Source organism: Leptodactylus fuscus, chromosome 5, assembly GCF_031893055.1.
Source record: "Leptodactylus fuscus isolate aLepFus1 chromosome 5, aLepFus1.hap2, whole genome shotgun sequence".
In the NCBI taxonomy this organism is placed as follows: Eukaryota; Metazoa; Chordata; class Amphibia; order Anura; family Leptodactylidae; genus Leptodactylus; species Leptodactylus fuscus.
Window position 1 is genome coordinate 128925904 of NC_134269.1, and position 24504 is coordinate 128950407.

At 41.0% G+C, this 24504-nt stretch overlaps 1 protein-coding gene across 1 annotated transcript in view; it reads right to left on the reverse strand.

Annotated features, from left to right (window-relative positions):
• Positions 1 to 24264, reverse strand: part of WNT16 (Wnt family member 16) — a 40608-nt gene extending 16344 nt beyond the window's left edge. Inside the window, exons 1-3 of the mRNA XM_075274278.1 lie at positions 24038 to 24264; positions 18082 to 18368; positions 2880 to 3166 (exon numbers count right to left, since the gene is read on the reverse strand). Coding sequence (XP_075130379.1) covers positions 2880 to 3166; positions 18082 to 18368; positions 24038 to 24129 — 666 coding nt within the window. The 5' untranslated portion in view covers positions 24130 to 24264. The remainder of the gene's footprint in view (positions 1 to 2879; positions 3167 to 18081; positions 18369 to 24037) is intronic.
• Between the last annotated feature and the right edge of the window lie 240 nt (positions 24265 to 24504).

The following is a 24504-nucleotide window of genomic DNA, read 5'->3' on the forward strand; positions in this document are numbered from 1 at the left end:
AGATCTGGCCCCCCTACTGTACCCTTTCCTTTGCTAAGTATTAGGGCCTCCATGAGTGCATAGCGCTATTTTTTGTCACACACTTCCAGAAAAGATCTGGCTCCATTGTCGAGGTTGCCCCTACTGTACATTACTTCTTTCCTCCCTCAGCTGCGACTTCGTGGGTGGGTTTCTAGAGGCCTATATAAAGTGGCCCATCTATATTCTGAGAATGGGCTTAAATCGTTCTCTATGCTGCAGGATGAGTTCCACCTCCCTAAGACGGACTTTTTTAAATATCTACAACTGCGTCATTTTTTTCAAACCTATGAGCCCTCTAGACTGACCTTTCTAGATTAGCTTTAAAGCTGTGGAATCGATCCTTGCCTGCTAAAGGGGGGTTGTCCGCGTTTTACAACTTTCTTTCTGTTCCTGCTGAGCGGGTTAAACCTTTTCATCTGCTCCGCTGGGAAACAGATTTTGCCAGAGTTATTCCTCTGTCGGACTGGTATGATGCGACTGGGTTTGTCAAACGAATTTCTAGGGGTGCGGCTCATTGGGAAACGGCCTTGAAAATAATGCTGCGATGGTATAGGACCCCGAGTCAATTAGCGCATATGGATCCCTCCTGTTCAAAACTGTTGGCGAGGATGCGGGCACGTGGGTTCCTTCATACATTTATGGTATGAATGCCCTCCAATTTTTGCCTTTTGGACAGCTGTATTTCACTTCATGTCCACCATAGCTGGTCTCGATATACGTCCCTCCCCTGGTCTTGCCCTATGTTTTCTGGACACTGGTAGTTTCCCCTCGGGGATGCAGGTTGTTCTAGGACAGATTGTGCTAGTAGCTCGAGCTATGATTGCTCGTCAGTGGAAGTCTGCTCTTTGTTTGACCATAGCTGAGTTACTCCATCATGTTGATCTAGCGTGTACTCTAGAACGTATGCTGGCCAATAAAAATCACACTTACAGCAAGTTCCGTACCCGATGGTCCCTTTGGATCTCGTATAAGGAGACTAGCGAGACAGCTTCTCCCTTACGGCCTCAGGGTAGTCCCACGGGGACCCCTTAAATAGTTAATTGCTATCTGTTCTGTGATTCCAGGTGGCTTTATTTTCTACATTTGCTGTATTCTATGTATCTTTGGCATTGTACTCAGGTATACTGTTTTTGGTTATGTTTGTTTTTTCTGTTCTCTTCTGTTTCTGTCCTGTTGTACCCTTTTCTTTCTCGTTTCTCTCTTTTGTTCTTCTTGCTATGTTTCCCTTTTGTTTCTTTTCTTGAAGCTTCTGTCTTCCCTAGCTACTTTTATATTATCATAGTATGTGTTGTCTGGGCATCGTTTTTGTATTCGACTCCCTGGTCTTTGTATACTTGACTATACTTGTGATCCAAAGTAATGACCCTGTACACATCACTTTGCTGTTTGGATCTTTGTTGGTTTTTCTTTTGTTTGTTTCTGTTTTATATATTGAAAAATTTTCTCCTTCAATAAAAATCAAATTTAAAATAAATCACTTCATATCATCACCAGGACTCCTCCTCCAAAGGGTGGTCACACCAAGTATTGATTTAATTTAGATTTCTCTTTTGTTCATTGACTTAAAATTTGACAAAAATAAACTAACACTTATGTTGCACTAATCCTGATTTATATCACTGTATAATTGGCTTAGTTAGGATGTTTATCTGACAGCTATATATCTTGACCTCTGGACACACCTGTTACTTGACCTGGAACATAAAGCCCTTCTTTCCCTTGTTTCTATTTTGTTTCATGTTACAATAAATATTAATAAGTATTGTATATAAAGAAATATTTTCTATGTTTCTCAGGCGCTCAGTATCTAGGACAGGCTGTATGACAACCAGCTAGGGCAGCAGCATTCCCTACTCTAACCCTCTAACTATAACTATAACTAACCCTCAGCCCTTAGTAATCTCCAGTAGGAGATAGAAAAGATCAGTAGAGATTGAGTTCTGTGTTATCTGCAGGTTTTCTACAGGACATGCGTGATGATAGTTAAATCATTGTAACATTGATGTGTTATTATTGATACTTCATTTCTTTGATGATTACATGTTTACTGTTATGTTTGTATGAAGATTTTTTATTTTTTTTGCAACAAACATGATTTGTGATAATACAATATCATTATTCTTCCAAGATAAATGTACACAGTTCTATGCTAATAATATTGTATAATTCACGTTGACGCTAGGTTCACACCTGCGTTCGGGTCTCCATTCTGTGGTTTCCGTCTTCTGCATGCAAGAAGATGGAAACCACAGACCGGGTCCGGCCGTGAGCGGCGGTGAGCGTTTTATGTTCTTCGCCGCAAAACCGTTTTTTTAAATCCAGACACAGAGTACTGCATGTCCGACTCTGTGTCCGGATTAAAAAACTCGGTTTCACGGCGGAGAGCATAAAACGCTTACCGCCGCTCACGGCCGGACAGCTTTCTCACCCATTCAAATGAATGGGTGAGAAAGACTCCTGCAGGTTTCCGTATCCTGCTCTGTTTTATGCAGGAAACGGAAACCTGCAGAACGGAGACCGGGCGCAGATGTGAACGAGCCCTAACTGAACCTTAACCATGTCTAATTGTAAATGTTATGCTGATCCAGATAAAGTGATACGTCTGCCAATTAAAGGGGTATTCCAGCCTAAGCATTTATCATCTATCCATTGGCTAAGTAATGAATGCTAGAACAGTGGGGGTCTTACTGGTAACTACATCACTCCCCAAACAAAGAAAGTTTCCTCAATCTGCAAGAGAATATGGCTAGGGGTAATTTAAATGTAGTCAGGCATATGCCCCAGTCTAGGGCACAGTCTGAAACTGCCCAGGACTTTAGCTTGTCCTCATGAGAAGTATATACAGTGCTTGTACTCACCAGCCTTCCAGCTTCATTATTGTGCAAGTGCATTGCACTTAGAATATCTGACTCTTTTCCAGTTATGTTTCTGTAAGGGGCATCAAGGAATTTCCTGCTGAACCACATTCCGTACTGGAGATTATCCGAGCAGCCTCCCCAGTGCCACCCCTCACTGGCTGAACCACCATTTTGAAGGCTTGTGTCACAGGAGCATTCGGTCATATTACCGGCACTGCATGATCTGGTAACAGAATGCACAAGACCGGCTGCTGTCACTGCAGAGATGAATGCTGTTTCTTTGGTCCCTGAAATAAAAAGTTAGGAAATAAATGGGCTGAACAACTATTACTGGTAGGACAGGTGTTATAAATGTAAGTATGTTACAAATAGGTATAGTTCCTTGTACTCATCATGTTTAGAACAAAAAAAAAGTTACTCATTCCCATCAAGATAATGATGAGAGATCAAATAACAGAATAATAACATGACTTACACTGGTACTTTATTAAAGCCGTCAGAGGAGAGATTGACTGTAAGATATGTCTAAGGTTTTGGCATAAGCGCCATTTCTATGTATTACATTCTCAGCCTCATTGATACAACATTAACATTTCTTTTCCTTGTGGTGTTGCTGCAATAGAATTTAACAAATGCAGATGTATCCATGCTTAAATTAGCTCAAATCTGGTGAAAGCATACCTTTGACATTTTTTATTTAATAATGCAATAATAGTACAGGTGATAATAGTAAACTTTGTAATACATTTTTGTAAATGCGTGTTACTTCTGTTATTTTTTCCCCCAGTAATCCATGTATTTGAACATGTTCAACAAATGGCAGGGCTATGCTGAAGTCTATGGAGAGTGAATGGGGAGGAGTAGGAGCAGAAATAAATCAGGGTCTAACAGACCTGGATTAGGGGGTGTTCACACTACCGTCAGTGTCTGACAGGTAGTGTCCGTTCCTAGTGTCCGTTCAAAATCTCGCACGGACATTAGGAGCGGACACTAGCTGTGTCCGTGACATTTTTCATTCATTTAAATGGCGATCGGGTGCGTTCTTTTGCACTCCGTGCCTGTCCTTCACTGTCCGTTCGTAAAGATGTCCGACTTTTCAAGCGGACAGAAAAACCTACATGTCGGGTTTTTCTGTCCACTTGAAAAGGCACGGAGTGCAAAGGAACGCACCCGATCGCCATTTAAATGAATGAAAAGTGTCACGAACACAGCTAGTGTCCGCTCCTAATGTCCGTGCGAGATTTTGAACGGACACTAGGAGCGGACACTACCTGTCGGACACTGACGGTAGTGTGAACGCTCCCTTACTGTTATAATTTGTTTATGTTTTGTTTTTTATTTACTTTTATTTCAAATCTAAGGAAAGGATGATTAGAATTTTAATTTTTTTTAAAAAAAATTTCAACTATTTTATTAACAGTCCCGGGGCTTAAACCTGCAATCGTTTGATTGCATGTCGCGTAAACTGCAACATATCTGTATTGCAGCCTATGATAATTCCGCTATATACAGTAGCTATTGAGGCTGGTCTAATAGCTATATTCCTATGACAGTCTGGGAGCCTGTCATAGTAACAGGATAACTCCTGCGATCTCATCATGCGGGAGCTGTCCTGCACCAATAAAGGCACGGGGCCGATGGGGACCAGGCCTGGGTATATTTTACGCTGGAGGGCTACTGTGCAACGCAATGCAAATATAGCAGAGACCCAGTAGCTATGGAGAACACTCTACTGTAGAGTGTCAACCATCTTTAAAGACCCTACATTCGCCATAATAGTACGGCAGATGTAGGGAAGGGGTTAAACGGTTTTACCTAGGATAGGACATCAATTTTAGATCTGCAGGGATCTGACAGCTGGGACCTCCACAGATCAGCTGTTCCAGGACAATGTCTTTGACGCAAGAAAGCACATTTAATGCAAAAAAGGGCCTTGTACCAAATCACAATTCTTTTACTTCCCTGGTACCTGGGTGGGCAAGTCCGACACAAAGTAAATGCACAGGTTTTTGCTGTTGTGGATGTTCTGTATATGTATCTGCATGTCCAGATTATTCAGTTGCGTTAGTTTACTTAGTAATTGTGGTGCAAAGTTTACACAAATCATATTACATACCATTATATGACAGTAGCACTCCATAGATCAAAGTGCCTTTAGTTGTTCAAGGACTACTGACTTTTACAAGATGTTGCTGTACAGTTAATGCAATATTCTTATACACGCTATTTTCTGAAATCTGCTTCTAGTCAGGAATAGCAAATGATATTCTGATTTATTATTTTATCCACCATCTGTTCTAAAATATAATCTAGTGAGAAAGTAAAAAAATAACTTATAGAAGTGATTCTATTCCTCTGTTATTTTTGGATTCCCATTTTCATATAAATTGCTGCTTCATCCTTATGCAAATGAGAGGAAAGGCGCCTTGGGTTGTGCCTTAGCTTGACTCTAGATTTCTGGGCAAAGCATTTGCCCTCTCATTGCATAAAGATTAGACAGTAATGTACATGAAAACGGAGCTCCAAAGCTGAATAACAGAGGCATACTTGGAAACTGTAGGTTAATACTGACAGAATTCCCTTTAAGAACTAGTGTTTCCATTGCCTATTAACAAGTGCCACTACCGTAGTATGAGCATTAAGTATAGAGAAGAGATGATGGTACCATATATTGATATACAGTATACATTGTTACACATTACAGATCACTTAGAATGTGCACCATAATCACTATATGAAGGTATAAACCTCCCAGTATCCTTAAAGGGGTTTTCCCGGCAGTTTAAGTTTCCAGTTTATAAGTTTCCAGTTTCTGAAAGTTTTCATTCACTAACAGCAATCAAACATCTTTAAATGATTTAGAATCGAAGGCTAAATAAGTATTTTAAAAGAGATATACCATATATACTCGAGTATAAGCCGAGTTTTTCAGCACAGTTTTTGTGCTGAAAAAGTCAGCCTTGGCTTATACTCGAGTCATTACGGCATCTGGACCTGGCATATAGACACCGGGGCTGGTGCTGGGGCCCGCAGCATCGCCATGTTCCTGGTAGGAGCATGGCGAAGGTGTTCATTTCAAACTGCAGAAGTACTTATGGTACTTCTGCTAGCTGGCCCGGAACGCAGACCCCCACACTGCTCTATCACACGCAGGGTGACGTGGGCATGTAACCTCAGGCCTGCACCCAGCATGTCTGCATTCCGGGTCTGCTAGGAGAAGTACCGTAAGTACTTCTGCAGTTTGAAATGTACAGCATCCCGCGTGCCGATGCTGCGGGCCCAGGCACCTGCCCCGCTGTCTGTATGCCGGGTCCGGATGCTGGGTCTGTAAGTATAATGGCACCGCTCTGCTCCAGAGCAGTCACCATGGCAACCACCGGCACCTCCACTGTAACTCTTACAGCGGTAATGCCGGAGCTCATGAGATCCGGCATCTCCACTGTAAGAGTTACAGCGGAGATGCCTTCCGCGGGTGAAACTTGAATCCTCCTCAGGTGCCAAGGGTACAGCTGTGGGGAAGCCCCTGGAGTGAGGAGGGAGCAGGCACAACCGCTCTCTCAAGGCTGGACCTAAAGCACTGAGGGAGATCCCCTGCTGCCGGCAGGAGCGCTGAGGGTGGACCTGAAGTAAGACCTCGGCTGCTGGACCTGAATGGGAACTGTGGCCGGCCGCTGGCAGAAGCACTGAGGGGATTCCCTCAGCGCTTCTGCCGGCCGCAGTTCCCCTTCAGGTCCGTTGCCCGAAGTTCTCCTTCAGGTCCGCCCCTCAGCGCTCCTGCCGGGGATTCCCCTCAGCGCTTCTGTAAAGGCTCCCCGACCTTCTCTATGCAGCCTGCAATGCATTGTAATGCATTGCATTAGTTATCAGACCCCCTGGGGTTCAAGACCCCCTAGGGGGCTAATAAATGCAAAAAAAAAAAATTAAAAAGTAAAAAAAAAATAAAAAAAAATTAAGTATTAAAAATTCAAATCACCACCCTTTCCCTAGAACACATAAAAAAACTAATACTGTTAATACTGTGAAACACATTAATGTTAGGTATCCCTGTGTCCAAAAACTCCTGCTATACAAATCTATAAAAATATTTTTCCTGTATGGTAAATGCCGTAGCGGGAAAAAAAAGGTTGTGTAACTGTCCCTTCACCGAGACTGTTTTTTTTTCCCCCCTACTTGGAATTCAGCCTGACTACAGCCAGGCTGAATAAAGGGTATCTGCAGCACTCCTATTCCATTGGGAAGGGGTTAATAGGAGCACTGCAGATACCCTATATTCAGCCAGGCTGAATTTCAAGTGGGAAAAAAAAAAAAAACAGTCCTCAAGCTCAGAGAAGGGGCAGACAGACAACCAAAACACAACTTCCCCTTTCCTAGCACCTAGCACCCAAAACTACGAGCATTTTAATTTTTGAAATTTTCCAGTAGCTGCTGCATTTCCCCCCCTCAGCTTATACTCGAGTCAATAAGTTTTCCCAGTTTTTTGTGGTAAAATTAGGGGCCTCGGCTTATATTCGGGTCGGCTTATACTTGAGTATATACGGTGAGTGTTTTACTGGAATTTCATAGAAAAATCATAAGCTGCCCTGAGTGGACTTTGTGTCAACCCATTAAAGTCTCAATGTTCTCAAGTTTCAGGGAGGTCTTACTAGGCTCTTATGCAGTTATTGTTTTGTAGGGTTATTATCCATAGGGAGCTGTCAACTCTCTCACTATTGTAGTAAATGACTTAAGACCACAAGTGAATAAGTGTCCCAGGGGCATAACTTTACAGGATGCAGAGAGTAAAGTCACAACGGGCCTAGGTGCCTTAGTGGGTCCATAAGGTGTCTCTTCCCAATATGAGGAGATCAGTACTATAAATTATACAATATAGCTGGGGGCCTGGTATAGATCTGGCATTTGGGACCAGGAGCTTCATATTCCATCTCTACTGTGGCTCTTTCATTCTTGGGGCAATGTGGTTTCCCAAGGTCAGAGTCCCACTGATCATAAACTTACGGCATATTCTAGTGATACTTATGAGATAGGGATACAACTGACATCTACCTGTAATAACTGCAGTATTAACCTCTTAGATGCTACAGTCAATCATAATGACATTTATGGAGTTTCCTGAAAAGTTGCCCTTGCGATTTCCCGCCTCCTCCGTGTGTCAAAGACCAGGCAGCTATGGTGGCTACTCAGCTCCTGAGCAGTCGGCATATCTAAATACCTGAAACTATTGAATTGCATACTACTTAATCTTTGTTTTTTGGGTTTTTTTTAAAAATAGGGTCCCCATCCAAAATTGGTTGTTTACCCCTGCTCTAAATCAAAACTTCAAAAGACAAAAAGTGTAGTGCTCCTTCTCTTTTGAGCCCTGCTGTTCCTAAACAGTAGTTTACACCCACTTACGCAACTTTTTTGTACCCACTGACAATTTTAGGAGTGCGTGTCTCTGTTGACGCAAAGTGGACACAACATATTCCATTTCAAGTCAAGAACTTTTGCAATTACCCGCCAAGGCAGTACAAATTATTGACACTACTGTAGAAAAGGATGGACAGTACTCCAAATAAATTTCTGAGCTTGCTTATTTTATTCTGATTTATCAGAACCCATGCAATTCATGAAGCTGCATTGTAAACATTACAAAATCATTGGACTTGAGCAACAAATCGGACTAAAGCCCGTTTTCTGCGTTTGGGCGATTCCATTTCCCTATCCACATGAAATATGCAGAGAGAAAAGTCCTGCAAGCAGTGGACTGAGCGGAAAACACACAGACCCCATTTATAGTCTTTGGGTCCGTGGGTTTCCTCAGTTAACCACTTTTTTTATGCAGATAGGTTTCCATTCAGGGAGTCCTCAAGAAGACTTTCCGAACGGAAACCCAAATACAGATGTGAATGGGCCTTAGGGAGCCCTTCATTGGGCTAAGTTATGCTGTCAATAGAAATATGGATGCAAGGATGACATAGGATCCAAAGATAGGCAAATCTAAAGCCTGTAGTAGATGTATGATCTAAGGGGTGGAAGGGGTATATGATCTTTCTTCTGGCCCCCTGGATGCTGTGATCACTATTGATAAGGCATCCAAGGGGTTAATCAGAGGGAGTCGGAGTATCTTTGGCAGCTAGTCCAGGTCCTCAATCGTGCAATACCGCCGAGTGCTGGAAGTACTGCTAAGGCACATCCTATTACGGCGCTGAGCATAAACTATACGCTCAGCATGACATAATAGTACGATGCAGAGCGAGAAGGGGTTAATGTCCAGAATAAATTCAAGGACATGTAAAAGATGATGTTAACATAAAGCAGAGATATAATAAATAATATTTATTAACTAATTTAGGTGGTTCATAAATAAATGAACAAAATATAATCCAAAGTTGAACAATAACATGAAATACAACATGACATGAAAAAAAAACAAGAGAAATGGGCATGTGCCCTTAGGCTAAGGTCTCGTTCACATTTGCGCACCCGGTCTCCATTTTGCAGGTTTCCGTTTCCTGCCAGAAACTGGACAGGAGACGTAAACCTGTAGTCATTTTTCAAAAGTGTCCGGCCGTGAGCGCCAGTGAGTGTTTTGTGCTCTTCACGCTTTTGTTTTTTTTAACCGGACACAAAGTCAGACATGCTGGATTTTTGTGTCCGGTTAAAAAAAAATGGTTTCACCGCGGAGAGCACAAAAAGCTCACTGGCACTCACAGCCGGACACGATCTGTCAGGTTTCCGTCTTCTGTCGGCAGAAGACGGAAACCTGAGAACGGAGACCGGGCACTGGTTTGAACCCAGTGTAAGGTCCCACGTAGCAAGCCGCAGCCAAAAACCGCAATGGAAAAGAGTGAGGAGGAAACGCATCACATTTGTCTGCAGAGTTTTCCTCTGTGGACTTTCTGCCTCTATTATACCTATCCAAATGTAAAGCACCATGGAATTAATGGGGCTATATAAATAAACAATAATAATAATAATAATAATATACAGAGAATGCCAGCATTTCCATAGGTATAATTGATATGGTAAAATTTTGCATTTTGATAACTCAGCTTTTCTGCTGCTAATATTTTTCTGCAATGTGTGGATGGGATTAACTAGAATCCCATCCATTTTGCAGGTACTGTAAAATACAGCGTTATTTGCCATGGCAATGTGGGAGCCCGGTCTTAAGGTGTTCTTAGACTGTGTCCTTAAGGAGTTAAGCCACTACATCTGGTGCTTTTCCATCACTTGGGAACAGGGGCATACAATGTTGACCCTGTGGAGTATTTTAATCATTTCATCTCAAGTAAGTCCTTTTTTTTTTTTTTTTTAGCAACCTGCTAATCGTCCTGTAACAAAACTGTCAATCCAGTGGGTTTTTTTTAGATTGCTGAAATTCAGGGTTCACAATCTCTGTTTAAAGCAGAATTTTTAAGGTTTATATTATAAAATACATTACATTTAAAGCTAATAAATCCAGAAAGTCTAATGAGAGATCTTGTGAATTTTGCATATGAATTATTTCATCTGTAAACTTTCTCAATTCTCCCGAGCTTTAGTGTTTGCCTTATGCTGCAATTAGATCACACTGCGGTTTCCTCAAGTTAAGCTGTATTTTTATTGGAAAAATATACGCTTTTTAACCACTTGCAGGAGTCCTCTAACAGTTCCCAGGGTAGCCTCAGCAGATTAGTGTTGTTTTAACAAATATGAAAGAAAGTGGCTGTGAAACGATATGTCAAATCTTTTTAGACCCTTTCCAGTTGATATGGGGAATGAGATTTCTATTCTGTCTGTACAACTTCCTTATATACCTATAGTCATTGGAGAATATGTATTATATTTAAAACTAACTTTTTAAGTTACAGTTTTCTTTGAATCGCTAAACTTGAATCAGGAGTTTTATTTTGTTGTGTCTCATCACTCTTATAAAAAAAAAAAGAAAAAGCTAATCGGGGCCCCATGTTGCGAAAACAAAAGTGTTTTGGCGGCGGCAGAAATGCTGTGGCATTAAAAAATGTGTTTTACATTACCCTGCGAAGTAGATAAGATTCTGACTAATCCCACCCACACACTGCAGATAAAAATCCACAACAGAAAAGCTGCATTTTTGAAAATCAAAGCAGTAAATTACACCTACAGAAACGCTGGCGGTTTTCGTATAGGTGTAATAGGTGCAGAAAGTCCGCAGAAGAAAAGTCTGTGAGATCACAATGGAAAACGCAGTTGAAAAAACTGCTCTGGTCTTTTCCACAGCATTTTTTTGCTGAGGCTCGCTACGTGGTGTTTTAGTTTACAGGTGAAAAAACGCTTTTTTTCTCCACTCTACATAGTAATAGATTACCAATGTAAGGTGCAGGATATTAGTTATCTGTTAGAAGAGAACTACTGACTGAAGTTATTCTTCTAGCAGGAACTTCAGTTATTAGGCTACAATGAAATATTATAAAGCCTGCAGAGATTTCCATTTGCTATTAAATTGTATGATCAGTTCGGATATTTATCCTACGACATGATCTCAGTGCAGAATACAAGCAGTAAAAAGGTGCCTGAAATTATTTGACGCAATGTTAATTATTTAAGGAAAGCATCCCTCAGCTATGTTGGAATCATATCTATTGCTTACATTTTGAGGGGTGCGGAGCACACAAATAAGTATCTATGTTGAAGCTTCCCAGAGCTTGTACAATGAAAATCTGTAAAACCAGAACAGGGATTCTTATCTTCCCAGTTGTACAGATCCAGCTGGGGGAGAGGGCCATATGAATGCATCTATGATTCATCTCACTGTATCATACAGAGCACAGGTCTGAAAAATCTTGCTTGCAGCAAGGAATAGTTTAAGGACCAGGAGAATGCAGTCAGATTCGAGCAGTTACAAAGCCAGATTACTGCTAGAAATCAATATAAAGGATAGGATCATATGACTGAGAGTATTGCTGTGCTGCTACTGCAACATTCCTACTTTTAATATAGAATTACACAAAAACACATTAAGGGCAGTTAATCTTTTTCATTGCCAATAATCTAAATTTGTTTGCCTGTTGTGCAGTAGATCAGTTTCATCTATATATACAGTCTTAAAACATATTTTTTACTGACAAGACAACTCTGTTTGTGAAAAATGTTTTGTTAAGGACTTTCTTGGGCAAGAGTTTAAAGAGGACCTTTCATGTCCTCATGTACATGTGGTTTTATATACCGCTAGAAAGCTGACATTGGATTTCCTGGTATGCGCCCTGGTGGTTGATATCGGTGCCGTTAATTTCACACTGACATCTCCCCACTGTCAGAAGGGCATTCCTCATAGCTCAGCGTCATCGCTGGGCTGTGAGGAATGCCCCCCCTTCGACAGTACTGTAACCTAGCCTTGTACTGTCCGAAGGAGCGTCCCTTACCGCCCTGCAGGGCCGCCATCAGGAATTTTGGGGCCCCATACAGCCTAAATGTCTGGGCCCCCCCGCCATTTTAAAACTACTTTATTTTGCGACATACCAATTCTGTATTACATTTACCTTTATTTAGCAGCTTTACAAGGCTTAATCAGGCCCCAGTTCCCTCTCCGCAGTGCCGCACACCCGATGCCCCAACAATCCCCCTTCCCCCCCCCCGTCCACCTTCTAACATCTTTCCACTGCCCCCTGTACCCATACCTCCCAACTTTTGAAAAACCAAAAGAGGGACAAAATGTGTGGCGCGCTTTGCGCGCCGCGGCAAATTTAGCCCCACCCACCGTTATGTTGACTCCACCCATTCTCATTAATTTTTCATGTGCCCGCACACAGTATAATCCTCCTACAGTCACCTGTACATTATATGTCCCCCCTCTATCTCTCCCCCAGCTTCATATACACCATTCATCTGCACCCAGTTTCATGTCTCCCACCCAATCTCTGCCCCCAGATTCATGTCCGCCCATCCATTTCTGCCCCCAGTTTCATGTTCCCCCCCTCCATCTCTGCCCCCAGTTTCATGTCCCCTCCATCTCTACCCCCAGATTCATGCCCTCCATCTCTGCCCCCATATTCATGTCCCCTCCATCTCTGCCCCCAGTTTCATGTCCCCTCCATCTCTACCCCCAGATTCATGTCCCCTCCATCTCTGCCCCCATATTCATGTCCCCTCCATCTCTGCCCAAATATTCATGTCCCGTCCATCTCTGCCCCCATATTCATGTCCCCTCCATCTCTGCCCCCAAATTCATGTCCCTCCAATTCTGCCCCCATTGTCATGCCGTCCTCTCCATCTCTGCCCCCATATTCATGTTCCCTCCATCTCTGCCCCCATATTCATGTCCCTCCATCTCTGCCCCCATTGTCATGCCGTCCTCTCCATCTCTGCCCCCATATTCATGTCCCCTCCATCTCTGCCCCATATTCATGTCCCTCCATCTCTGCCCCCATTGTCATGTCGTCCTCTCCATCTCTGCCCCCATATTCATGTCCCCTCCATCTCTGCCCCCAGTGTCATGCCTTCCTCTCTCTGCCCCCAGTTTCACGTTCCACATTACACTGACTGACTTACCTTCTCCTTCGTTCCCTCGCAGCTCTCTGCGCGCCTCTCTCTCACTGGCGCACAGTTATAGACGTGATGTGACGTCATCACATCGCGTCTACAAGCCAGTAGCGAAGGCGGAGAAGCAAGGAGCTGACACAGGTGTGTCAGCTCCTCGCTTCAGCCGCGTATGTCTTCAACTCAGATCTGCGTCCTCTGGATGCAGATCTGAGTTGAAATAGGACATACACAATGACTGCTACGAGCGCCAGGGGGCCGGCACACGGTGGCGGGCCAAAACTGGGCCCCCCCCCCATTTTTCAATTTGGCCAGGCCCCTGACGCCAGTACCAGTAGTACTGCCCTATCGGCGGCCCTGCCGCCCTGCAATGATGCTGAGCTATGAGGAACCAGGAGGAGCCAGCGGAGGGGCGGGGCTTAACGCCGTTCACAGGCATGAGAGCAGGCCTGCTCTCTGCCTGAGTGTGAGGGGGCGGGGCTTAGCGTCGTTCGCAGGCAGAGAGCAGGCCTGCTCTCTGCCTGAGTGTGAGGGGAGGCTGCCAGAGCAGCGCTGCTTCAGCGGCCTCCCCAGTCCACCGCTCCGTACTAAGCCAGTCCAGGACAGCCGCCTGAAGCGCTCGCTTCAGGTTGCCTCATGGGAGGTGCGGCACTGTGAGGAACACACTGATATCTTCAGCACTGGAGCACATATTGGGAAAGCTGAGAGTGTGCTAAATTCAGCGTTCTGTTGACTTTCTAGCAGTATAAAAAACCGCACATTCATGAGGACATGAAAGGTCCTCTAACCATTTCACAAGCAAACACATTTAGCTTTAAGCCAATAACGTTTTATACTTCTTGGCATTCTAACTTTCAGAACTTTTTACATTTTATTTCAATGTAGCTTTACAAGACCTTGTATTTTGTGGGTACTCAGTTTTTATTACTTTTTGTTTGAGAGGTGCGATGATCATAAAACATCTATTCTGGCATCTGAATGTTAAGGTTTAACATACTAATTTTATTTTAGTGGTTGTTAAGAATGTGGTGATATCAATTGCGTGTTTTTTATTTTTTTCATTAACAAGGGGGAAAAAAGTCTATTTTTACTTTTTTCTGTGAAAACAACTTAAAGTGGTTGTCCCATCTCAAGGATCCTGTCTAGCCTGCTAGGTAATGTGAATTCAAGACATTTCCTAAATACATTGCTTCAGCAACACTGCTTTGTTTGGCTGCTATCGGAGATTATTCACTTCATTGTTTACACTGTGTTTCCGTAACCACAGATCTGGGGATGATCTTATCTATCCACCCAGGACAAGTGTCATAGCTCACTGCTCTCAGGAGGGAGGGGGAGCTGAGTGCTTGGAGCGAGATTGTATTTCTGAGCTGTTTATCTCTTGCTCTTCCAGTTATCAGGTCTGCTAATTGAATTTTGCTGATAAGGGCTGAGACACAGAGTCTGTTATCTCTGTATGTAAACATGGACCTAAAATTCAGCTTATTGCAAGCTGACTCTTGGTCCTACATAATGTAAGTTTGTTTTTCTCTCCTACCCTGTGTAGTATAATAGTGAAAATCTGCCCACCAATTTACCGAGAAAACCAGGAAGTGAACAGAGCATACAGCCTGCAAGTTGGTGAGCAGGTGAGGTGGAAAAAACCCTTTAAGTGCTGAAGTCAGAATTGACTGCAGCATATAATGGATTAAATGGCATGTCTGATTCTACTGATAATGGGGGCGAAGGGGTGATATCATGAATAAAAGACTATGTTACCCCCTCCCCTTGGGTTATCTGAAATGATAGGGTCAGGAGAATCATAAAATCTCTGCTCCCTGCACTGTCAGCTGCTCATGTTCTCCTATACACTGGTTAAAAGGAAAGTGAGAGTATGTGCTCCTCTGCCTTAAGCAGTGATACCTCTACATCTATGGTGGCTACAGACATGTTTGTTGGCTTTAAAACAAGAGCAATATCGCAATTCAATGGCACCAGAGTTAGAGCCATGTAAAGTTTAAAGTGTCTCTATACAAACTGTATTTGGGGTAACTCACTTAGCTCAAGCCCCAAGTCCTGCTCATCCATAACTGTAGGGGGATTAAATGGTTGTTTGTTGTTCCCCCAATATACAGTTTAGCCTGCGCTAATCTGAAATTTTTTTTTCTTAATTTCATGGTTTTTTTTAATGCTGTGGTCACCAAATACACAGTGTGACAGAGTATTGTTAATCTGAAAAAAATAATCAATGCTCAAGCACTTTTTTTGCTGTGTATATATACACAGTAGTATAGCCTCACCACAAAGTTCTTTTGTCAAAATGAATCAGACATGGAGCAATGAGGTTTTTCAAACATCTCTGGCTGATGCCTCTGAATAATGATGTAGCCATCTCGCCATGCTGCCTGCTACATCTAAACATCTACCATCACTACCACCACTCCACCAGACATGTCGTTTGCCAGTTGAATCATATTGTGACCTTCCGCATTGCCACACAAGTTGCCACAGTTGCTTGTCACCATTGTCACTTAGGCAGACTCGTCGTACAACCCAGCCAGTCCATGATATTGTGCCCTGCAGAACTGCTACACGTTACCACAGCTGCCACCACTGTCACCACGTTTTGGTGCCACAGTGGTGGCATTAAAAAAAAACTATTTTGCTTTCACATCTGTTTCCATCAAGAAATAATGTTTAGTGGGGTTTTTTGAAAAGCCAATTCTTCATCACTTTTCAAATGTCTCACAGTACCAAATTTGTCTTGCAAATGACAATAAGCCTCTGTAGTACTTACAACCCATCAAAACATTTTCTACAAAACCATTGCTTTTTGCAACATAACCACCATGTGCGTCTAGAAATCCATGGCAAGCACCTTTTTCCCACAAGATAGTGTAATTTTTGGAGCATTTTAAATCTTAGTGTGTGACAATGCAGTGTATGGTTCAAGTTGGAGTTTGTATTCACAGCTTACCATTCGTTTTATCATATCTTTCATTTTCACATAACTTTGGCTGTGTTTGTCTTAGAGAGCTAGAAATTGGATAGATAAGTTCCTAGGAGCCCTAAGAGAGTTCTATACTAGTATTTATTTCTTTTACTGTGGACACATGGGACTCTGTTACAACCTGGGAACCTACCATCACCCACCTACCCCATGTGTTCATGGAAGCTTGGCAAGAGAGCAGCAGCCTGTCTACCTAGATGGCTTCAGACTTCTTTGGGCAGTAGAACACAGTGGTAAAAATAAAGGAGGAGGGCTTGTGATGAAGGATATTTGGGGCATTTTTTTGTGGTTAATGGACAATAGCGCTGATGCAAGATACTGAACTATCAGCTGTGAGCATGAGATCTCACCACCTACCAAAGAACTACCACATATTATCATGATAGCTGCCTATGTCCCCCACCTCTGCAAAAAACGTTTCTGCCTGTTATATCTATATGCTGTGACCCCTCCTCATGTCCTCCAACTACATTCAGCTGTAATATTAACATCACCTCACACAGAGAACTAAATGATCCTGCAGTGTGTCTGTGTTTCTTTCTTTTTAGTTGCTATGATTCCTAGGAGTTCTCTATCTGCAATGAGCTTGTATGTGTTTCTCTCTTGTTATATACTACTGTACTATCCATGATACTGTATCACTGAAATTTCCCCATTGTGGGACTATTAAAGGATTATCTTATCTTATCTTACTATGTTTTAAACCAATTTAAAGCGTGGTTCATACCAAACTTCTTCAACCCAAAGCAATTCTTGGTTGCGAGTCACATGAACCTGAAATGAATCTTGAAGGCTGACCCATCTCTAGTCAGGAAGGTTATGTTTATGTTCACACATAGGAATTTGGGGCTAATTTTGAGGCCTTACAATGAATTGGGTCTCTGCAACCAAGAGTGGTTTCTTTTGCCTTCCTCTTTATAAGTTTCTAAGTATAAAACATGTTAATCTGATGGCCTAGGTCTTTTTCCAACCCACTATGTAAATATGTTTGTCAAATTGTACCTAACCTTCGAATACACCTCCTGCCAGCATTTCTGTCATTAATAATCTTATTAATGATCTTTGATACCTTTCTGTGACATCTTGCGCAGAAATCTCTCCCTAATGTAATCTTTTTCCTGTTTCTCTCACTGCTTGTCACTGGAGTATGTGCTGGTAAATAATGCAGGAAAGCTGAGGCTGGTGTGTGTGTGTGTGTGTGTGTGTGTGTTAATTCAAACACTTCTCAGGCACTATATAACGCAGAACTGTGCTTTTGGTGTGATATGAAAGATGAGATTCAGCTTTCATATGACACTAAGACAACAGTTCTATTTTGAGAGATATCCCGTGTTTATTTATTTTTTTATTTTTAATTGCCATCTTTATTTGCAGCAGTTCCCAATGCCAAGTGTGCATTCAACTAGAGAAATATTTGGTAATAACAAAGATAATGATGATAACAGTGGGATTCAATACAGGATTTTATGGAATTGAGCCAAAATCTGTTAATAAAGTATATTACCAAATTAATGACACAAATTCTGCCAGAAAATCAAAAGTTGTTTAAAAGTTTAGCTATCTTTAAAAAATGTAGGGGGTCAAATCTGCTGACAGACTCCCTTTAATAATAGATGAATTGTAAACCTACTTAGAACTGAGTTGCAAATTCTAGAAAGAAATTAAATAAAGTATGTCCCCAAGATATCTGTACATGAGATTTGTAGATAATGATAACTATCAAGAATAAAAACTTACCACTGCTCAGTTCATAGCCAAAGACTGAATGGGCTGATGCTAATGAAGATGACAAAAATGAGAGTGAATATGATGAACTAGAAGTGTACATAGTTGGGGAAATAGAGCAGTTCCACCTTTCATGTTTGAATTGGTTCCTGCACTCGTGAATTCCCAGCCTGGCTCCCTCTCGGATGCTGGACAACAAGTATGGCTTCTTTTTACATAAATCCTTCTGCCGTGCATTTAAGGGAAGGTTCAAGCAACCTAATTTTTCTGGGACCCCAAAAGACGTGACGCCAAGCCACCTGCAATTAGAAATGTCATACAGTTACATAGTTTCACCCTTATATCACTCATTTCATGAAACACTGTACATTACACATTGATTCTGTAGGTTTTGGTTTTTACCTATGAATTTAACAAATACTTGTACATGAACTTCATCTAAACTTATTTGTGTGAAATGGGCAAAATAGATTATGGACTCCACTGGGGACAGAGACTAATACTGCGGGTAAAGTGCTGTGGAATATGAAGGCACAAGCCAAGTCATTTACAGTACTTACCATTAGATGACGAACTATCCAGTATGATAGTAAGATTGTCAGAAACTGTTCTTTAGAGAGGTAAATGATATTGCTATTGACACATTGCTGTACATATAAAATATATATATATATATATATATATATATATATATATATATATATATCCAGTCCTATGAAAAAGTTTGGGCACCCCTATTAATCTTAATCATTTTTAGTTCTAAATATTTTGGTGTTTGCAGCAGCCATTTCAGTTTGATATATCTAATAACTGATGGACACAGTAATATTTCAGGATTGAAATGAGGTTTATTGTACTAACAGAAAATGCGCAATATGCATTAAACCAAAATTTGACCGGTGCAAAAATATGGGCACCTCAACAGAAAAGTGAAATTAATATTTAGTACATCCTCCTTTTGCAAAGATAACAGCCTCTAGTCGCTTCCTGTAGCTTTTAATCAGTTCCTGGATCCTGGATGAAGGTATTTTGGACCATTTCTTTCTACAAAACAATTCAAGTTCAGTTAAGTTTGATGGTCGCCGAACATGGACAGTCCGCTCTCAAATGATCTGAAAACAAAGATTGTTCAACATAGTTGTTCAGGGGAAGGATACAAAACGTTGTCTCAGAAATTTAACCTGTCAGTTTCCACTGTGAGGAACATAGTAAGGAAATGGAAGACCACAGGGACAGTTCTTGTTAAGCCCAGAAGTGGCAGGCCAAGAAAAATATCAGAAAGGCAGAGAAGAAGAATGGTGAGAACAGTCAAGGACAATCCGCAGACACTTCCAAAGAGCTGCAGCATCATCTTGCTGCAGATGGTGTCACTGTGCATCGGTAACAATACAGCGCACTTTGCACAAGGAGAAGCTGTATGGGAGAGTGATGAGAAAGAAGCCGTTTCTGCACGTACGCCACAAATAGAGTTGCCTGAGGTATGCAAAAGCACATTTGGAGAAGCCTACTTCATTTTGGAAACAAAGATTGAGTTGTTTGGTCATACAAAAAGGCGTTATGCATGGCGTCCAAAAAGAAACAGCATTCCAAGAAAAACACTTGCTACCCACTGTAAAATTTGGTGGAGGTTCCATCATGCTTTGGGGCTGTGTAGCCAATGCCGGCACCGGGAATCTTGGTAAAGTTGAGGGTCGCATGGATTCCACTCAGTATCAGCGGATTCTTGAGAATAATGTTCAAGAATCAGTGACGAAGTTGAAGTTACGCCGGGGATGGATATTTCAGCAAGACAATGATCCAAAACACTGCTCCAAATCAACTCAGGCATTCATGCAGAGCAACAATGACAATGTTCTGGAATGGCCATCCCAGTCCCCAGACCTGAATATCATTGAACATCTGTGGGATGATTTGAAGCGGGCTGTCCATGCTCGGCGACCATCAAACTGAACTGAACGCGAATTGTTTGTCCAAAATACCTTCATCCAGGATCCAGGAACTGATTAAAAGCTACAGGAAGCGACTAGAGGCTGTTATCTTTGCAAAAGGAGGATCTACTAAATATTAATGTCACTTTTCTGTTGAGGTGCCCATACTTTTGCACCGGTCAAATTTTGGTTTAATGCATATTGCACATTTTCTGTTAGTACAATAAACCTCATTTCAATCCTGAAATATTACTGTGTCCATCAGTTATTAGATATATCAAACTGAAATGGCTGCTGCAAACACCAAAATATTTAGAACTAAAAATGATTAAGATTAATAGGGGTGCCCAAACTTTTGCATAGGACTGTATATATATATATATATATTTCTATATATAACCTTGAAACATAATGGGGAAATTTACTATGGTAGCTGCGCCTAAATTCTGGCACAACTAGTTTTGCACCACTTTTCAACTAGCAGAAGGAATGAATCCGATGACAAGGCCCTTACTTAAGATTTCACAGTGTGTACCTCAATTTAGCTAACATTTTGGCACAAAATTCTGGATCAGAGTAAGCCAACTAATACTAAACAGTCTAAAGATGCACCAGATTTTTCATCCCGCATCAGCCATTGTGATAATTATTGTGCATCTTTAAGTTTCTAGTGTCTATTAGTAAAGGTGGAACAATGTATCTTATACTGTAGCACAGCATCTTATTTCCTTAACTACCATGGTTTATATAAGTAGCCTGTTATAATGTAGAATTGTCTATGAACCGTAGCAATAAACCCAAGTAGAAGTGGTATATACTGTATAATATAAAACTACATGCTGACTGTATTATATATGCAGCTGAAATAAAATCCTCACCGCTGCTAACAAGAATCATCGGAGTCAGCCATCACATACCTGTCAGCTGTCGGAGGGGAAAATATTGGAATGTTGTGCTTTTTCCTACAATGAGATATTCTTATCTGTAGAGGAAATGAAACTTCTATCTGAATATCTAGTAGGTTGAATGACTGTTCTATAAACCACAAACCCTGATGTGATCACACCATTGCCTGTACACCCTTGCATTGGTGTGCAGGATCTGCTTTAAGAGGCACCTGTTATCCAGCCCTGCCAAGGTATAATGGCAAAGTAGGCCTATGGTACACTAGCCAGTCAGTGAATGCCATTCTTATAGATCTCTATGGAGAGAGCATGTCTAATGTATGGTGAGCGCTTAGTGTCAGATGTCTCATGTGGCAACAGTGCAACAATTTCCTGACTGAATCCTCATTTGGAGGATATTCACATACTGCATTATTTTAGTATTTATTTATAAAGGCTTAAGACCACAAACGGCAAATGAGTCTCAAATAATACAACATACTTGATAATGCTTTTCAGTTTGACAACGTGAATTTGTTGACTAGTATGCTTTCTATATCCTCCTTGTGGGGCTTATCCAGGGACACAGCTGGGGGCTCGGGTGAGCTGGTGTGAGACCTATGTCCTTGGTTTATCAAGAAACCATTTTGTATAGGCCAGAGCATTTAGATACATTGCAAGGACTTGGAGCTTCATCTTTGTTGTAGGTGAAGTAAAACCATATTCATATTAAAAGATCTTAAAATTCAATAGCAAAAATTCTGAATTCTGATTTTTTTTAAGGATATAAAGACAAGGGTATATTATATTCATCTATTGCCATATCTTTGTATGTAGTCTACATAATATGTTACCAAGCTGCTAGAATGTAGTAATATAAAAATTAACATGCTGCTTAGTTTGACTATATTTTCTTCCTTTTTGTGGTAGCCATGTCATACAGGTCTCTGTCCTCTTATACACTGACCTAATGACACTGCATTCCTAGCACAGTCTCTCTGGATTGTAACTACTTTCCAGCTACAGCTACTGCATTTACCACATTTGTCTTGGTTAAGTCTCCAATCCATCACTATAAATCCAGCTGAAAACTCTAGACAACATTTTATTCAGCAGTTGTACAGCAGAGTGTACAATAAAATACATTTATTACACACTATCATTGCTACTTTTACAGTGTGCGTTCTTCAATGAATGCCTAAAACAGCCAGGTCACTCTGCTCTATTGGTACAAATGACACCTTTCTCAAAAAATGTAGTGTGAAATAACCAAAAAAAACAGACAAACTCCTACCAACATTGAGCATGTTTGCCTATGTAATGTAGCTTTGCATTCACAATCCTCTATTACATTTCAGTATCAAATGGCAATAATAGTTATGAGGAATGTACCGAGGTCTCGTGCATAGTGTCTGGAAATCTACTATATTGTATAACCATGAGAGACAAACTGGGTCTTTCCAGCCACTGTAAAGCATCAAATCTGGAAATTTATAAAGGAAATTCCAGGTTCAGTGATGGTCATACACATATGTAGGTCAGATATAACCTATTCACTAAATCCTACAAATCATATATAAAGGGTATAGGAAATGACAATAAGTCCAAAAAGTTGGGACTAATATGTACAAAAGAATGAAAATGGACAATTGTTACTGGCACAAAATGTATATGGCATTGGCTATCATATTCTAATTGTATTTACATATTAAAACAACAAAAACACTTTACTACTAAAATTATCTCCCATAATATTACAACATTAACACATTGAGAGCAGTTACTCTTTTCCAGCTATTCTTCGTGTATAGTATAACATGGGTTAATAAATTCAATTATATAAATAAATTCATTGACTCCTACCATGAACATTTAACATATTAAAACAAATTAATTCCTCATTAATTCTTTGAACATTTTTTATTTCCTTTCTAAAAGCAAATCCAACATTTCTCATAGTCTAGAATTAATGGCTTAGTTCTACTTAACAAATATAGCCCTGAATACTTCAGACCCCAGTGATAACATGCGGACAATTTACTAACAAGCAGTGAGAATGTGTCATGATATTTATGACTGGACCCACCACTGACTGCAAACCCAGGGGGCAGAAAACCCACTGCGCCCAACAAAGCCGCCCAAATATGTATAGCCTCGCTTGGCACATCTTAAAAATTCTGCATCAAAAGGAAGAACAAAGAAACAAATGGAAAAGAGTGCACATGAGCTAACAAATGCTGAAAGAATCTAAAGGCTTAGCAAATACATAAAAGACACGATTCGGATAAGGTATCACAACATCACATAGTAATCTACTTAATCCAGAATCAAAGGACATGCAACAAATGACTAGGAGACAGCTGGACCATGAAACTTATACTCACTGGTACATGAGCGAGGTTTCTTTGTAACAATGTTCATACGACTGAATACTGTGCTATACATATCTATCTATCTATCTATCTATCTATCTATCTATCTATCTGTATCCTATCTATCTATCTTTATATACACACATATATATTATGTATTATTATACCTGAAGAAATGAGCCTACCAGTTTGCTAAAAGGCAAATCTATTCATTTTAAAGAATGTACTCAATTACAATATATTTTCTAATGTATATACAATAGGATCATTTATTTGCCAGGCATGAGATTTGCCATATGATATATATGAATAAAGCATATTATCAGGACCATGAACCCCAGGGGGACAGCTCAGAATTTTGACAGACTAAATTTGCCATGAATCTTGAATTAAATGTGTTTATCATATTTCAGAGCCGCCTGTAAACACATTTGAGAAGTGACATTTTTGTTTGTAGAGTCCAGATGTGCGCAGAAGAGAAGGTTCTTTTTGTTTGGGAACTGGAACTTGTGATAGGGAAATACTGTGTATTAGTTTATTCTGTGTAATAGCTGGAAAGCTGATGTAAACAGCGAGACTGGATATACAGCATGGAGAAGACCACAGCACAGGGGACCTGGCAGCTACGGTTAGCAGAGTGCATGGTGTATACAGATGTGCAGCATTTTATCCCAGATCCCAGGCACAACTGAGAAATATAGCTGTCAGAGAAAGAAAAGCAAAGGGGCGAGATAACGTGCAATACAGGACATTCGGCAATACAAGTAAAATAAAAGATACCTACATCCAGTTTCCTTGTGCGCATGGGAAAATAGCCATGAATACAGTCAGGAGGACACATACATGACATAGTCCAACAGAAGTCGCCTTCTCCATCTCCTGCACATTTATTCCTTCAGCTTCAGTAGACTTAGGTTAATTGGTATATTAAAGCAGATATGTCTTCAGAATGTCTGTTTCCTTTCTACAGTCATTCCTGGATGTAATAAGACCTAGATGTCAGATGGTCTTGTCATCTAATGCTGCCTCAGATGAATGGAGACAAGGAGGACCAGTGCTTCTGCTTTAGGTGAGACCCTTCTCTTTGACTATATGTGCTTTTGCCAATCCCCCTGCACAGTGAGTTTCGTTACAATGGAATTCTTCTTGTGATTGGCCAGAAGTCTAAGGAATAACAATACATCCATAGGGATAACTCCTATTGGCCGATAAGTCCAGGAGTTGTGGTGGGAGGGTGCATGGGTCCTGCTG